The sequence below is a fragment of the Pinus tabuliformis genome, chromosome 2_2 (genome assembly GCF_031772625.1).
Source record: "Pinus tabuliformis cultivar Carrire ecotype Pingquan chromosome 2_2, CPIR1, whole genome shotgun sequence".
Lineage (NCBI taxonomy): Eukaryota > Viridiplantae > Streptophyta > Pinopsida > Pinales > Pinaceae > Pinus > Pinus tabuliformis.
In genome coordinates this window covers 1,050,768,331-1,050,786,758 of record NC_142300.1, presented here as the reverse complement: position 1 = coordinate 1,050,786,758, position 18,428 = coordinate 1,050,768,331, and the positions used below count along the sequence as shown (strand labels likewise).

The following is an 18,428-nucleotide window of genomic DNA, read 5'->3' as shown; positions in this document are numbered from 1 at the left end:
ATTATACCAGTTATTTATATGCCTCTATATGAATGAGTTAATGGCTGTTTGCAATTCTGAGTTAGTTCCTCATCACATGGTGTTTAATAGCAGTGTATTCCTTGTTGAATAATTGTGAATGGTATATATAACCGCTTGAGCTCAATTGTCTGGTTCTGTTATCATTTAACTGGAAGTATAGTGGAAAAATTGTTCATCAGAGTTCAATTGAAAGCTGAGACACGTCACTTTAGATTGTCTGAATGCAACAAATCAAAAATGGAAATAAAACCTGTTTGCATCCTAATATTCCTGATATTAACCTTCTATTATATATCTGACCACTGTGTTGCAAAATATTAAAATGCAGAATAAAAAGGGCATGATATGGCTTTAACGTCCTTGAAAACTATTTGAATATCGATAGATATAGATATGACATTCTTCGAACCCACACCTCAGTCACAATCTGAACCTGATACAGAGGAAAAAGGACTAACCAGTCCGGTGAAACAGAATAACCATCAAAATTTGCAAAACATGCGCTTCCATCAACATTCCAAAATATGGCAATCGTTGCAACATGACCATTGGAAGGCCAACAAGGTTTGCACGTTCTTGAGAAGCCTACTTTTTATTTTACTGACAATATCTCTAGGAGCATCAGACACTTGTCGATGTCAGTTGACCAGATAAGCACATAATCATGTCCTGCTAAAAAAAAATTTAATGCCAGTCCACTGTGCTCTACAATATCAAGAACCCTAGAAAAATAATAACCCGACTCCTGCGATTTAAGCACAATTCCTATTCTCAATTTTGTATAATTTACATCTCTGGACTTGGTATAAATAATTGGATCACAGTGCAAGTATATTAGAATGTTATTTGGTTCGAGAATATCGTCAGCAGCACCTATGATTGTACTTGTTCATGACTTTACTTCAGATAAGTTTAGACCTTTTTGTGGTAGGCCTACTAACCAGATGGAAAACTTCATGTTTTGGCACACTCCTATGAAGGCATATGTCAACTCTGGACAAGTTACACAACACCATATTTCGCAAATTTTATAATTTGGGGAGCTGATTCTACTTTCTTTCAAAGAATGCCACCTTTGACAAAGGCAGATCAAGAAATATGAAATTGGTGATTTTGCTTCATCTATCATAACATTAGATATATCTGGTTTTTTTTTTTTTTTTTTTTCAACCCTACCCATATTCCAGTAGCTTTAACAGGGTTAAATGACTGGCCTTTGAAATTGTTTAAGGACTCAAACAATTTAAAACACAATAGGAACCAATATGGTTTTGTAACAAAGATTATCTTTATCAACCTTTATTTCCATTTTCGTTTCAAGCAATGCCATGATACACGAACTACAGCTTACAGATAACAACCGATGTGCAAAAAGGGATCACTGTAACCTTCACACAAAACTCAGAAATTTATTAGAAACTAAGAGAATATACAGGAGGGAATCCTACATCTTTTACTGTGGTATTGATAATAATATGGCTAAATTATGTATAACAGCTGGGGGTAATTTTGAGTAAGGAATATATTATATGTGACTCTTTAGAGGCCTCATTGAATGTTATTTGTCCACAGTATATATATATTTTCTGAAGTAAAACTATTTAAGGAAACACCTACAGAAGTTTTCATACGAACTTGAAGAAAGGTCTCATAGAAGAACTTTATACAAACTCAATTATCAAGGAGGAACTGTATTAATTGATTTGATGGAGTACTTACCTGATCTGCTCTGTATTAATTGATTTGATGCAGTACTTACCTGATCTGCTAAGGCTGTTGCGATGATCTGCTGCAGAACTTCTCTCGTTACCGAATGACCAAACCACCCAGCCGAACCGAGTATACCTGGATACTCAATCCAGTATGCCTCTCAACCGAAGCATACCGTTCCCCCGTGCCCAGAGACTTCAAAACAAGTAAGGCTCTAGTTCCGAATTATAAACAGTATGGATAAATTCCTCTCCTCCTTCCTTCAACAGCACTCTCCTTCTCCATTCAACAGCCCTCGGTTCAGTTTTTCCCTTCACAGTCCATACCACCTCCTTTCTCCCAAACATTAAGCACCCCCCTCGTTTTTATAGCAGAGGTTCCTCCCTCTCTACGCACCAGCTCACCGCCTTTATGAAAGGATAAGATTTTGTTAGGCGGTGACCGCTTTGTCAAGATATTTGCCTTCAATAGAATCAGATCTTCACACATCGGATGGTGTCACTTTAATTTAAGGCAGATGGTACTTTAATTTAAATAGTATAAAACCATGATGATTTAAATATTACATATTATTTTATGTCTTATAAAATATCAAGTCTAATCATAAGGTTTTATGGGTTTAGTTTTATTAGTACACCGTTTGGGTTATATATATGTAACCATATGAATAAACTCAACTATATTTCTTAGTGAGTGGATATATTTCTTCTGTTTACGAGAATTAGGTATTTAGTTACACCTTTGATAATTAATTCATTTATCTTATATTTTAGACATTCTCCATGAATAGTCGATATATCGTCGATGTATATATATACATATATATATATACATATATATATATATATATATATATATATATATATACTAGTGCAACATATATGATGCATGCATATGTAGCTATCATATGCATGCCTCACATGCATGCTAATATTGCTATGTTGTTCGGGATTTGAGATGGGTTGTTACATACACCCCTCCTTCAAAAGAACTTCGTCCCGAAGTTAAGGGTTTATAAAGTATATTGATAATTCCTTTAAGGTATGTAAGGATTGTATTATGTGATTGAATTTTCATTTATGATCGAGAACACTTTAGAATTTGAGATTTTGAACGCTGGTAGATTTCTAATTTTAATGGTCATGCCTTGCCCAAACCAGGTTCCCAAGCTATTCTAAAATCATCCTATCATTCATAATCTCTTCCACTCCCATCCTATCCCGAAGTTAAGGGTTTATAAAGTATATTGATAATTCCTTTAAGGTATGTAAGGATTGTATTATGTGATTGAATTTTCATTTATGATCGAGGACACTTTAGAATTTGAGATTTTGAACGCTGGTAGATTTCTAATTTTAATGGTCATGCCTTGCCCAAACCAGGTTCCCAAGCTATTCTAAAATCATCCTATCCTTCCTAATCTCTTCCACTCCCATCCTATCCGTCCTCTATTGGAGTATGCCATGGCGTCATCTATACTGACCTAACCATGCATAAACTCTAAGGATGCCAGCGTCGACTATATCGACCTGATTTCCCAGTAGGCATCCGGCAATCATCATCACACGTCTAGGGGAGCGTGACTCGCACAATCCTCCCATGACCCCAGGTTTTTAGAGGATAACGGTGGGCAACACCTCCACCCCTCCCAGTAGAATCAGGGTTAATACCCTATCATGGAATCTCTTTGAGCCTTAATTGTTCTGAAGTTTCTGTCATCACGTGGTCATTTGGTAACGGATTTTATCTGCAATCATAAACACTTGTCCATGCATTTATAACATGTGCATTAATATTTTCAAAAAAACACATAGCTTATGTATATTTCATACATGTCATCTAAAGTATAACATACCTTGCCATAATCTATTCATGTCATTAGCTTTCATATTTACAATATAATCATTCTTTCGTGTATTGTTTGTGCATAAACTCTTGGCTTTAAATTGCTAACTGACACTTGATATTGATCTTACGAACACATATCGTTATGTTCCAAACTTTCATTGATCTGTATGTGTTTGCTCAGTAACAACTAACTGGGTTATTGTCTTACTTGGTAACAAAATGCATCATATGGACAGTCATTAGCAAGGACAATTCTCAATTCCTTCTTTTAACAATACTGTTATTTGTTGTGTTCTTTTATATATAAATTGATTGAAATACCTAGCTCAAAGTATGGTATGCAACATATTTGGGATCATATTTTGAACTCAACATTTCCTTTAACAATAATACACCGAACATTGCTCTATGTTTAAATGGTAGTACTCTTTCAATACCTTGGCCCTTTAGGTTGAATTTATGCTCGTGGAACCTTTGCTCAGGTTGTATTCATCACTTATATTATTGCTAAATTAGGTCGGAATGTTGCGTAGTATCCGATCCTATTGACTGCTTCACTACCAAGGACTTGATATTCATGCCAAGTGAACTACTGTTTCGAGATCTTTTGCCAGCGCACATTCTAGGGTCCGAACTTAAGTTCTATGCATTATACCAATTATTTTTATGCCTCTATATAAATGAGTTAATCACTGATGCAATTCTTAGTTAGTTCCTCATCACACGGTGTTTAATAGCAGTGTCTTCCTTGTTGAATAATTGTGAATGGTATATATATATTTTCTGAAGTAAAACTATTAAGAAAACAGCTTACAGAAGTTTTCATACGAACTTGAAGAAAGGTCTCATAGAGGAACTTTATACAAACTCAATTATCAAGGAGGAATATCTACGTGGTTGTAGTAGAGTAGAATTATCATCATATCTCAGCAAAATATCTTAGAGATTGAAATGTCCCGAACATTAACTACAGGAGCCAATAACAAAAGACTGTATTAACTGTAATCAAATGCTCCAGCAGTAGAATGTGTGAGGTTTAAGGTTTATGTGATGGTTCTGCTCATGCATGAGGTAGGCATGTAACAACAGAACTAGCCTTCAAACAATTTGTTAAAGATGTTCCTAAATTGCATCAATCCAACAGTGAAGAATATATCATTACAGAGCACTATTGATTATAAAAGGCAAGAGCAGATTCTAACCATTCAACAACTTGTGGTTTCTATGCAAGATAGAAGAAGACAGGTTGAGGAGTGAGTCCCCTAGTAATTATAAAGGAGGGTGACTAAACAAAATGAATATCTAGAAGTTTGTAAGAATATAAACATCATTACCACTTGTTTGTTACTGGAGCATAAATAATAATAAAACGAATTCATCTAAGCAAAATTTACAATTACAAGAGACTAATAATAATTAAAAGCATAATATCAAAATATTCGAGAAAGTACTTATCTCTAGAGAATACGTCAACTCCTTTTCGTTCAACTCTTCAAGGAGTTAATCTCGTCCATATTATCAAGGAATTTCACAGCATCAAGGGAGTCCATATCATCATCGGCAGGAAAGGCCAGTTTGTATCATCAGGTGGAATATCCTTCAACCACTCTAGGTCAATGGTGCCAATGTCTGTGTGAAGCATCTCAAGAAACCGTTTTATTCTCCCTGCAAGAACATTGTTCATCCCTCGGTCCTTGATGGCATCTGCAGTATCTTCAAGATCCGCATATCTGACTGCATCCCAATTCACAGCATTCTTCGTTATAGTTTCCCAATCAAATTTGTTCTTTCTACAGTTTCCGTCAATGTGATAATGGTTTATGTGATTGCTTTTGCAAATGAAATGGAACTGTTAATTGGGATAATATGGAACATCGAAGTAATTGTCCTAACAAAGAACATAACTAAAATTAACAGAATGCCTATCATAGAGATATGTTATAACTTGGATCATCACTAATATAGTTGAAATTGAGGTATATAAGAGGAAAGGTCGAACTCGTCATATAAACTTCAGAATGATAGAAGTTTCATGGTAGCATGATCTTGATTGCAAACCTACAGAGATGACCTTGCCAACCAATAGATCTTTCAAGAAAATGCCTCAGATTTAAAATGCCACAAAGATTATGATGAATGATATCAACAAGAAAACACTGCTGCCCAGTAACAGATGCCTTTTCACGATTAAAAGCACAGTTTTGCAAGCTTCTCTTAACATCCCTTACTGTGATGTAAGGCAGATATTATATGTGACTCTTTAGAGGCCTCATTGAATGTTATTTGTCCACAGTATATATATATTTTCTGAAGTAAAACTATTTAAGGAAACACCTACAGAAGTTTTCACACGAACTTGAAGAAAGGTCTCATAGAAGAACTTTATACAAACTCAATTATCAAGGAGGAACTGTCTTAATTGATTTGATGGAGTACTTACCTCATCTGCTCTGTATTAATTGATTTGATGGAGTACTTACCTGATCTGCTACGGCTGTTGCGATGATCTGCTGCAGAACTTCTCTCGTTACCGAATGACCAAACCACCCAGCCGAACCGAGTATACCTGGATACTCAATCCAGTATGCCTCTCAACCGAAGCATACCGTTCCCCCGTGCCCAGAGACTTCAAAACAAGTAAGGCTCAATAGTTCCGAATTATAAGCAGTATGGATAATTTCCTCTCCTTCAGCACTCTCCTTCGTCCTTCAACAGCCCCCGGTTCAGTTTTCCCACTCACAGTCAATACAACCTCCTCCCCTGAGACATAGAACACCCCCCCTTTTATAGCAGAGGTTCCTCCCTCTCTACGCATCAGTTCACCGCCTTTATGAAAGGATAAGATTTTGTTAGGCGGTGACTGCTTTGTCAAGATATTTGCCTTTAATAGAATCAGATTTGATATTTGCCTTTAATAGAATCAGATTTGATATTTGCCTTTAATAGAATCAGATTTTCACAACATCGGATGGTGTCACTTTAATTTATGACAGATGGTACTTTAATTTAAATAGTATAAAACCATGATGATTTAAATATTACATATTATTTTATGTCTTATAAAATATCCAGTTTAATCATAAGGTTTATGGGTTTAGTTTTATTAGTACACCTTTTGGGTTATATATATGTAACCATATGAATAAACTCAACTATATTTCTTAGTGAGTGTATATTTCTTCTATTTACGAGAATTAGGTATTTAGTTACACCTTTGATAATTAATTCATTTATCTTGTAGACATTCTCCATGAATAGTCGATGTATATATATATATATATATATACTAGTGCATTGTATATGATGCATGCATATGTAGCTATCACATGCATGCCTCACATGCATGCTAATATTGCTATGTTGTTCGGGATTTGAGATGGGTTGTTACATACACCCCTCCTTCAAAAGAACTTCGTCCCGAAGTTAAGGGTTTATAAAGTATATTGATAATTCCTTTAAGGTATGTAAGGATTGTATTATGTGATTGAATTTTCATTTATGTTCTTGAGGACACTTTAAAATTTGAGATTTTGAACGCTGATAGATTTCCAATTTTAATAGTCATGCATTTCCCAAACCAGGTTCCCAAGCTATTCTAAAATCATCCTATCCTTCCTAATCTCTTCCGCTCCCATTCTATCCGTCCTCTACTGGAGTATGCCATGGCGTCAGCTATACTGACCTAACCATGCATAAACTCTAAGGATGGCAACGTCGACTATATCGACCTGATTTCCCAGTAGGCATCCGGCAATCATCATCACACGTCTAGGGGAGCGCACAATCCTCCCATAACCCCAGGTTTTAGAGGATAAACGGTGGGCAACACCTCCACCCCTCCCAGTAGAATCAGGGTTAATACCATATGTAGTGACTGACCTAAGTTAAAGAGTCCTTACCGAAACTGTAAAGATTACTGAAGCTATGAAACTGTATTAATTGATTTAATGGAGTACTAACCATGCATAAACTCTAAGGATGGCAACGTCGACTATATCGACCTGATTTCCCAGTAGGCATCCGGCAATCATCATCACACGTCTAGGGGAGCGCACAATCCTCCCATAACCCCAGGTTTTAGAGGATAAACGGTGGGCAACACCTCCACCCCTCCCAGTAGAATCAGGGTTAATACCATATGTAGTGACTGACCTAAGTTAAAGAGTCCTTACCGAAACTGTAAAGATTACTGAAGCTATGAAACTGTATTAATTGATTTAATGGAGTACTTACTTGATCTGCTACGGCTGTTGCGATGATCTGCTGCAGAACTTCTCTCGTTACCGAATGACCAAACCACCCAGCCAAACCGAGTATACCTGGATACTCAATCCAGTATGCCTCTCAACCGAAGCATACCGTTCCCCCGTGCCCAGAGACTTCAAAACAAGTAAGGCTCAATAGTTCCGAATTACAAGCAGTATGGATAAATTCCTCTCCTTCTTCCTTCAACAGCACCCTGTTCAGTTTTTCCACTCACAGTAAATACCACCTTCCCCCTCCACAGGCATCCATCCCCCCCCGAGACATAGAACACCCCCCCTTTTATAGCAGAGGTTCCTCCCTCTCTACGCATCAGTCCACCGCCTTTATGAAAGGATAAGATTTTGTAAGGCGGTGACCGCTTTGTCAAGATATTTGCCTTTAATAGAATCAGATTTGATATTTGCCTTTAATAGAATCAGATTTTCACAACATCGGATGGTGTCACTTTAATTTATGACAGATGGTACTTTAATTTAAATAGTATAAAACCATGATGATTTTAAATATTACATATTATTTTGTCTTATAACTATCAAGTTTAATCATAAGGTTTATGGGTTTAGTTTTATTAGTACACATTTTGGGTTATATATGTAGACATATGAATAAACTCAACTATATTTCTTACTGAGTGTATATTTCTTCTATTTACGAGAATTAGGTATTTAATTTACACCTTTGATAATTAATTCATTTATCTTATATCTAGACATTCTCCATGAATAGTCGATATATAGTCGATGTATATCTATATATATACATATACTAGTGCAATGTATATGATGCATGCATATGTAGCTATCATATGCATGCCTCACATGCATGCTAATATTGCTATATTGCTCGTGATTTGAGATGGGTTGTTACATACACCCCTCCTTCAAAAGAATTTCGTCCCGAAGTTAAGGGTTTATAAAGTATATTGATAATTCCTTTAGAGTATGTAAGGATTGCATTATGTGATTGAATTTTCATTTATGATCGTGAGGACACTTTAAAATTTGAGATTTTGAACGCTGATAGATTTCTAATTTTAATGGTCATGCCTTGCCCAAACCAGGTTCCCAAGCTATTCTAAAATCATCCTATCCTTCCTAATCTCTTCCGCTCCCATCCTATCCGTCCTCTACTGGAGTATGCCATGGCGTCAGCTATACTGGCCTAATCATGCATAAACTCTAAGGATGGCAGCGTCGACTATATCGACCTGATTTCCCAGTAGGCATCCGGCAATCATCATCACACGTCTAGGGGAGCGTGACTCGCACAATCCTCCCATGACCCCAGGTTTTAGAGGATAAACGGTGGGCAACACCTCCACCCCTCCCAGTAGAATCAGGGTTAATACCCTTTCATGGAATCTCTTTGAGCCTTAATTGTTCTGAAGTTTTTGTCATCATGTGGTCATTTGGTAACGGATTTTATCTGCAATCATAAACACTTGTCCATGCATTTATAACATGTGCATTAATATTTTCAAACAACACACCTAGCATATGTATATTTCATACGTGTCATTTAAGGTATAACATATCTTGCCATAATCTATTCATGTCATTAGCTTTCATATTTACCATATAATCATTCTTTCGTGTATTGCTTGTGCATAAAACTCATGACTTTAAATTGCTAACTGACACTTGATATTGATCTTACGAGCACATATCGTTATGTTCCAAACTTTCATTGATCTGCATGTGTTTGCTCAGTAACAACTAACTGGGTTATTGTCTTACTTGGTAACGAAATGCATCATATGGACAGTCATTAGCAAGGACAAATCTCAATTCCTTCTTTTACAATAATGTTATTTGGTGTATTCTTTTATATATAACTGTTTGAAATACCTAGCTCAAAGTATGGTATGCAACACATTTTGGGAACATATTTTGTACTCAACATTTCTTTTAACAATAATACACCGAACACTGCTCTATGTTTAAATGGTAGTACTCTTTCAACACCTTGGCCCTATAGGTTGAATTTATGCTCATGGAACCTTTGCTCAGGTTGTATTCATCACTTATCTTATTGCTAAATTAGGTCTGAATGTTGCGTAGTATCCGATCCTATTGACTGTTCTACTACCAAGGACTTGATATTCATGCCAAGTAAACTATTGTTTCCAGATCTTTTGCCAGCGCACATTCTAGGGTCCGAACTTAAGTTCTATGCATTATACCAGTTATTTTTATGCCTCTATATAAATGAGTTAATGACTGTTGCAATTCTTAGTTAGTTCCTCATCACACGGTGTTTAATAGTAGTGTATTCCTGGTTGAATAATTGTGAATGGTATATATAACCGCTTGAGCTCAATTGGCTGGTACTGTTATCATTTAACTGGGAGTATAGTGGAAAACTGTTTACCTACAGCTAACAGATAATAACTGATGTGAAAAAAAAGATCACTGTAACCTTCACACAAACTCAGAAATTTATTAGAAACTAAGAGAATATACAAGAGGGAATTCTACATCTTTTACTGTGGTATAGTGATAATAATATGGCTAAATTATGTATAACAGCTGGGGCGATTTTGAGTAAGGAAGATATTATATGTGACTCTTTAGAGACCTCATTGAATGTTATTTGTCCACAGTATATACATATATTTTCTGAGGTAAAAACTATTATGAAGACATCTACAGAAGTTTTCAATTTTATCACTATACCACAGTGAAAGATGTAGAATTCCCTCCTGTATATTCTCTTAATTTCTGACAAATTTCTGAGTTTGTGTGGAGGATACGATGATCCCCTTTTTCACATCAGTTATTATCTGTTAGCTGTAGGTAAACAGTTTTCCACTATACTCCCAGTTAAATGATAACAGTACCAGTGAATTGAGCTCAAGCGGTTCTAACTACCATTCTCAATTATTCAACAAGGAATACACTACTATTAAACACCGTGTGATGAGGAACTAACTAAGAATTGCAACAGTCATTAACTCATTTATATAGAGGCATAAAAAAAAACTGGTATAATGCATAGAACTTAAGTTCGGACCCTGGAATGTGCGCTGGCAAAAGATCTGGAAACAGTAGTTCACTTGGCATGAATATCAAGTCCTTGGTAGTGGAACAGTCAATAGGATCGGATACTACGCAACATTCAGACCTAATTTAGCAATAAGATAAGTGATGAATACAACCTGAGCAAAGGTTCCATGAGCATAAATTCAACCCATAGGGCCAAGGTATTGAAAGAGTACTACCATTTAAACATAGAGCAATGTTCGGTGTATTATTGTTAAAGGAAATGTTGAGTTCAAAATATGTTCCCCAAATATGTTGCATACCATACTTTGAGCTAGGTATTTCAATCAATTTATATATAAAAGAACACAACAATTAACAGTATTGTTAAAAAGAAGGAATTGAGAATTGTCCTTGCTAATGACTGTCCATATGATGCATTTTGTTACCAAGTAAGACAATAACCCAGTTAGTTGTTACTGAGCAAACACATACAGATCAATGAAAGTTTGGAACATAACGATATGTGCTCGTAAGATCAATATCAAGTGTCAGTTAGCAATCTAAAGTCATAAGTTTTATGCACAAGCAATACACAAAAGAATGATTATCTTGTAAATATGAAAGCTAATGACATGAATAGATTATGGCAAGGTATGTTATACTTTAAAAGACATGTATGAAATATACATAAGCTATGTGTTTTTTTGAAAATATTAATGCACATGTTATAAATGCTGGACAAGTGTTTATGATTGCAGGTAAAATCCGTTACCAAATGACCACGTGATGACAGAAACTTCAGAACAATTAAGGCTCAAAGAGATTCCATGAAAGGGTATTAACCCTGATTCTATTGGGAGGGGTGGAGGTGTTGCCCACCGTTTATCCTCTAAAACCTGGGGTCATGGGAGGATTGTGTGAATCACGCTCCCCTAGACGTGTGATGATGATTGCCGGATGCCTACTGGGAAATCAGGTCGATATAGCCGACGCTGCCATCCTTAGAGTTTATGCATGGTTAGGTCAGTATAGCTGACGCCATGGCATACTCCAATAGAGGATGGATAGGATGGGAGCGGAAGAGATTAGAAAGGATAGGATGATTTTAGAATAGCTTGGGAACCTGGTTTGGGCAAGGCATGACTATTAAAATTGGAAATCTATCAGCGTTCAAAATCTCAAATTTTAAAGTGTCCTCACGATCATAAATGAAAATTCAATCACATAATACAATCCTTTCATACCTTAAAGGAATTATCAATATACTTTATAAACCCTTAACTTCGGGGCGAAGTTCTTTTGAAGGAGGGGTGTATGTAACAACCCATCTCAAATCCCGAACAGCATAGCAATATTAGCATGCATGTGAGGCATGCATATGATAGCTACATATGCATGCATCATTTACATTGCACTAGTATAAGTATATATATATATATATATATACACACATCGACTATATATCGACTATTCATGGAGAATGTCTAAAATATAAGATAAATGAATTAATTATCAAAGGTGTAACTAAATACCTAATTCTCGTAAATAGAAGAAATATACACTCACTGAGAAATATAGTTGAGTTTATTCATATGGTTACATATATATAACCCAAAAGGTGTACTAATAAAGCTAAACCCATAAACCTTATGATTAGACTTAATATTTTATAAGACATAAAATAATATGTAATATTTAAATCATCATGGTTTTATACTATTTAAATTAAAGTACCATCTGTCATAAATTAAAGTGACACCATCCGATGTGTGAAGATCGGATTCTATTAAAGGCAAATATCTTGACAAAGCGGTCACCGCCTAACAAAATCTTATCCTTTCATAAAGGCGGTGAACTGGTGCGTAGAGAGGGAGACCTCTGCTATAAAAAGGGGGGTGTTCTATGTCTCGGAGGAAGGTTGGATTGACTGAGTGGAAAAACTGAACCGGGGGTTGTTGAAGGACGAAGGAGAGTGCTGAAGGAGAGGAAATTATCCATACTGCTTATAATTCGGAACTATTGAGCCTTACTTGTTTTGAAGTCTCTGGGCACGGGGGAACAGTATGCTTCGGTTGAGAGACATACTGGATTGAGTATCCAGGTATACTCGGTTCGGCTGGGTGGTTTGGTCATTCGGTAACGAGAGAAGTTCTGCAGCAGATCATCACATCATCGCAACAGCCGTAGCAGATCAGGTAAGTACTCCATCAAATCAATTAATACAGTTTCAGTAATCTTTACAGTTTCGGTAAGGACTCTTTAACTTATGACAGTCATTACATATGGTATCGGAGCTTCGTTCAAACCCTGCGACCTCACAGTCCCTACGCTTGTGTAAATTTTGTGGTTAAAATCTGCTGGGTAAAATTGGCCGTTGTGAAGCTTGATTTTGTGAAATTTCTAACCTATTTGGTACTGGTATTGCTCCCGTGATGCAATTTCAAACCCCTGCCCTTGTGACCAGGGAAATTTTATTAAATAAGCATAAAGGTTTAGTAATCGAAGCCTCTCGAAGGCTAAACATGCTGTAAAATGCAGAGCTTTGAGGAATTTATGAAACGCAGGCAGAAGGAATTGCAGCGTAGTGTGGTTCTTTGACAGTTACTGTGCTTTATTTGAAGAAAATTAGTATTATTTTGAAGTTTTATAAACCTAGGGTCCGGAAAATGGCCGCAGAGGAAGTTTGCTGCAACGCAAAGTTCTGGATTTATATTCTCATAATTCTGCTGCTGGTTCTTTTCGCGGGTATGATGTCCGGCTTGACTCTCGGTCTCATGTCGCTCAGCTTGATGGATTTGGAGGTTCTGTCCTTAGGTCCAAAGAAAACGAGTTCTTACTCAAACAGGAGCAGTTAACCTCTTTCCTTACGTCCGAAGAAGACCAGTTCTTACTCAAACAGGAGCAGTTTTATGGCATACTCCAAACTCATTATTCATCATATTTACTCTTAATTTCTAATTTATTTATTTTTATTTTGATTCAAGGAGTATTTTAAAATTGGATAAATAAGAAAGAGGTCAATTTATTGTTAGTTTCTTTATTTATGGACAAGAAAAAAAATGAATAATTTGATTGGTTTTCTAAAAAACTATAATTTAAATAAAAATAACCATTTATTAATAACTTTAACATGTATAATTAAACCTTTTGCCAACAAAATGCATTTTTCAAAATTACAAATGGTAAAGATCAATAAAATTGTAAAAATAAATAGGATATACATGCTTTGTGCAAACATTATTCCTTATTCCTTTTATATGTACTAGTGGTCTAAAAGCACACAATTATAAGATTGATATACCTAGATAAGAAATTAGAGAAAGTTGGACTAAAGAGACATTAGATTTAAAAAATAAAAATGGTTTATATTTATAAAGATTTGTTAATTATGATTTTTGAATAGTTCACTTAGCACTCATTACATCAGGGGATGCTCACAGGGGTGAAGAAGTGAGATTGAAACTAGTGAAATGAATCACATAGCATCAATCATTACTTCTGGGGCTTGCACCCCGTAACCAGGACTTCCCGGGAGGTCACCCATCCCAAAACTCCTCTGGCTCAAGCGCGCTTAACTGTGGAGTTTTCCCCACAATCAACAGACATCGGGACGATGTCCAATTTCAGGAGGGGGAGATGTAATGCCCCAGGAAAATGTAAATATTTGATTTCACTTTGGTTAAAAACTGAATATGACATTTCTAACTGTTTTGGGAATTCAATAATATTTTTAGTATTTCTTTAATAAATAAGAAATGTTTTCTTGGAAAAAAAGTTTGCAACTTCTGAGAGGGAAGTTGGGGAAACAGTTGCAGTGAACTGCAACCCTAACCACCTCCCCTAACTGGGAAGGGTTCCTGAGGAAAAGGGGAGGAAAAAAGATGGGTCTGCCCTGTAGTGACAGGCAGTGGAAAAAAGGGAAAAATTTCCAAGCAGGAAAAGCTAGAAGGCTAAGACTGGTGAGGACCAGATAGCCCTGCTCGCTGTATGAGCGAATTGCGGAAGACAGCGGTCTAGCAAGTAGCAAGGGGGGAGGTTTTGGTCTTGAAAGACAAACCTCAAGGTAGGGCGGATTGAATTGAACCAGACCCCAGTTTGGTTGACTATCTGAAATATTCCAACTAGTCAGCAATTACAGGTATGAACAGAACTCTCTTGAAACAATCTAGCTGGAAGACTTATTTTTTAATTCTAGAAAAAAAACATGTTTGTGTTTCAGGAGGGTTACTTCCTCCACAGCAACTGTAGAATGATGTTATAGTCTTCCTGTAGAAATATTAGCTACTGTGGTACAATTAGTGGGAAGGTCGAGCCTGTAATGTACTATTAATAACCCTTAAAAAAAACCTATCTGGTAGACAGATGATAGGCGTATTAGGGACTGCCACCTAAGCTTAAATAGGTCATGAGAACTTAGAAGGAGTATTAGAAAGGGTAACAGTTCAGAACTATTGTTTACCTCATCGTGTGTTACGGGGGGGGGGGGGGGGGGGGGGGGGGTTTAGTTATTAAAAAACAAAATACAGAAAATTATGTCTAACATTCGACTGTAGATAAACCATGGCGAAGTTGAAAGTAAACCATTATATATCTATATCCATGAGAATGACAACAGAAATAAGAACTTGTATAAAATCAAAGAAAACACGATGAAAGGCATTCATGCTACAGTAATAGTAAGCTTTACTTTGACATCTGAGTAGTGGTATTAAGATCCAGTAAAGACAATACAATGAGTAAACGTGGTACCATTCATTTGGTAGGACGGCCGACTCCTAGGGTTAGCTGTGCAAGAGAACGCCCTCAAGCATCGTAGAGACAGCCATCCTATTTCCATTTGGGTGTGGCTTAAACTAAATGCCACCAGAACAATTCAGCTAGTGAAATTAATCTTAAACAAAGAAAGACAATATCAGGAGACCGCCATTGAACCGATAGAATAATTAAACCCCGTTGCTATCATCCAAACTCTGGAGGGCGATGTTAAACAGAAAAGATTTAACGATTAAGCAACACATAGTAGATAATGTTCCAACTCCATTGAAGGTAACCATAACTCTATAAATGGAAAAATTAATAGCTGTGCATTGCAACGATAATCTTAACAAAAAAACTGCAGAAGTCAACCACTAGGGTAAAACCCTGTTCTGTACCCATACATCAAATTTAGTTACAGAGATTTCAATTATAGCCCGAAGGCGTAATCATATTATAACACCAAGAAACTCAGGCCACAGATGGGCAAGCTACACCGGGAATAGGCTACCCGGAAGCCTGACGAGTGCAGTGAGTGTTGGTGAGGTGTGAGTTACTCGCCATGTCTCAGTGGCAGCAAGGAGGAGGGGAACGTAAGGTCGGGCCACCTGGCCTTCGTCCAAAAAAAAAAATTACAGAGAGAAAGAGACCCCCTGCTCACCATTCAAAGAATAATCGCTAACATTCAAACCTGAGTGTAACTCTACCAGAAAACTGCCAATTGGTACATACCTGTGTGCGATTTGGAACCCGAAAGAACTCGAGGGAATGAACAGCACCGAGCAAACCTGATGAGCGGTTGCTGCAAGTGGATAGCTTCATCCTCGGCCATGTAGAGTAAACAAATAACATGAGAATGCATTAGGAGGATTGAGCGATTATTCAAACTCAAAGGAACTGTGAGCAGCAGCTAAAAAACTAAAACATAAAACCGAAAAAGAGTTACAGTAGGGTGCATTTAGTACCAGAAAACTTGAGCTGAATGAATAATGACGGGGTTCCGTATTGAGCTCAGCAGGATGTAGCCGGTGGCCTCCATGAAAGGCAGAAGAGTCTGGCGGTGTGCGTACCAGGCTAGCCGGAGCTATGGCACAGCCTCGGCAAAATGAATCCTGAGATATCTCTCGTCTCCGCATAAACATTGGAAAATGCCCTACAACACAGCTCAACCCTTAGATGCGTAGAAAACCATTCCAGTCGTCGATGGAGGGGGGGTGCCGGCGATGAGTTCGAGGGTGCACATCCCTAGAGTACGGGACCTCACTCCATCACGTGACTGAGCCGGCGTTATTAAATGCCATTGCTAAGTGTTGGAAGTTGGTGGAACCCGTGGAGAAGAGCAGGCATATTCACAACCACCGGAAAGTATTTTCCGATAACACCAAGGGAAGAATGTTACACTCCAATTTTCAGGTCGAAATACAGGAAGCAGAATATTAATTACCAAACAGAAGTAATCTATCCACATGCACGATTATCGCTAGAACCATCCTGGGGTAAAAAGGTTAAAAAAAAAACTTATGACCGGGCTGGGTGTATGACACCAATGTTGTTTAAACATGAGTTCCAAATTTAAGTGATGTTGTCATAATAAAAATTCCAATCAATAACATTGATGTATAAATTATTGATTTGGAAAATAATAGTGTTATTACTAGTCAAGAAATCCGAAAAAAACCAAAGTATAATCGTATCATAATTTTAATAAAATTAAAATAAATATAAACTCTTTTTTTAACTAAAGTAATAACACTATTACTTGTGGAGAAATCCCAAAAAAAAAACCAAAATATAATCTTATGATAATTTTCATAAAATTAAAATAAATATAAATTCCTCCTTTTTTAACTATTAATTTTATATTATAACCCAACGTTAAGAAACTAAAAAAACATACTAAACTTACAGAGTTGAAAAATCAAATTAATAAACATAAAAATACGTTTAGCTTTTTATACCTAAAGACATATAATCTAGATTGTCTTTTACCTCTCTCCTCAACCTTATGTCATCTCACCACATAAACAAAGAGGCCTGTTATTTTTCACCTCTCCCCCAACCTTATGTCAACTCAATGCATAAACAAAGAGGCATGTTATTTTTCACCTCTCCCCTCAAACTTAAGTCAGGTCAACATATACCTTTCTTCACAACATTTAGTAAAGTCAATCAACATATACCTTTCTCCCCAGCATTTAGTAAAGTCAACACAACAAAGATGCCAGCTAAAAAAAATCTTTAACCTCTCTCCTCTTGATTAAATCCAGTCAGCACATTTTCTATAAATTATATTTTCTTTACCTCCTCTCTCAAGTTTCACAGCAGACAGCAACATAAGAGAGTCTTAAGGGCTATTTTGCTTTAGCAGGTTGATATCATTACTGCCAAGGAGAACATCTTGCATAAAATTAATGACAAAATGCGTACTCTATTCCCTTACGTTGCTTAGAGTGGCGCGAATGTGACCAACACTAAACCTAAAATATTGACCAGAACAATGGCTCTCTGTAACTGCCTAATTTTATACGTCTCAAGTGGCATACAACAATACGGGTTATACTAATTTCCTCTCAAGCTTCTCCTGGAAGACAGGCGCTGTCTTTGCTGAAACCTATTCTTTAACGAAAAAGGCGGCCAAAAGTGTGGGCTCTGACGGTTTCGTAATACTGGAAGATTCGTTAGTTTTTTAGTGGCCGAATACAAATTCTGGTACATCCTGAAATGTTCCTGTGACTAGGATTTAAGATGTTTGATAAGGAAAGTTAGTTCGTTAGTAGGGTTTAATCATTATCTGATGATCGGTTCAAATCCTTTGAATTTTTTTCTGTCACATATCAACACTTT

The 18,428-nt window shown here is 36.6% G+C and overlaps 1 protein-coding gene and 1 long non-coding RNA gene across 3 annotated transcripts in view; both read right to left on the bottom strand.

Moving 5' to 3' along the window:
- The window catches only part of LOC149196983 (uncharacterized), a 148,139-nt gene that overhangs the window by 113,453 nt on the left and 16,258 nt on the right, over window positions 1–18,428 (bottom strand). The window lies entirely within an intron of this gene.
- LOC149196984 (uncharacterized) lies at window positions 15,872–16,726 on the bottom strand. Of its 2 annotated transcripts, none has more exons than XM_089403820.1 (3): window positions 16,550–16,726; window positions 16,317–16,400; window positions 15,872–16,197 (listed from the first exon to the last, which is right to left on the bottom strand). In XM_089403820.1, the coding sequence occupies exons 1-3, from the start codon at window positions 16,724–16,726 to the stop codon at window positions 16,138–16,140; spliced, it is 321 nt and encodes a 106-aa protein (XP_089259946.1). In that variant the 3' UTR covers window positions 15,872–16,137. The 2 variants fall into 2 exon arrangements, with proteins under 2 accessions (XP_089259946.1, XP_089259945.1); XM_089403819.1 differs by having other exon boundaries at window positions 15,872–16,192.

Bases quoted from the DNA above. Each gene is read 5' to 3' on its own strand.
- LOC149196984 (XM_089403819.1), bottom strand. From the start codon at position 16,726: ATGTTTATGCGGAGACGAGAGATATCTCAGGATTCATTTTGCCGAGGC. The intron at 16,401-16,549 runs GTACTAAATGCA...CCGAGGATGAAG, and splicing joins CATTCAGCTCAAGTTTTCTG to CTATCCACTTGCAGCAACCG. The intron at 16,193-16,316 runs GTATGTACCAAT...GACGAAGGCCAG, and splicing joins GGGTTCCAAATCGCACACAG to GTGGCCCGACCTTACGTTCC.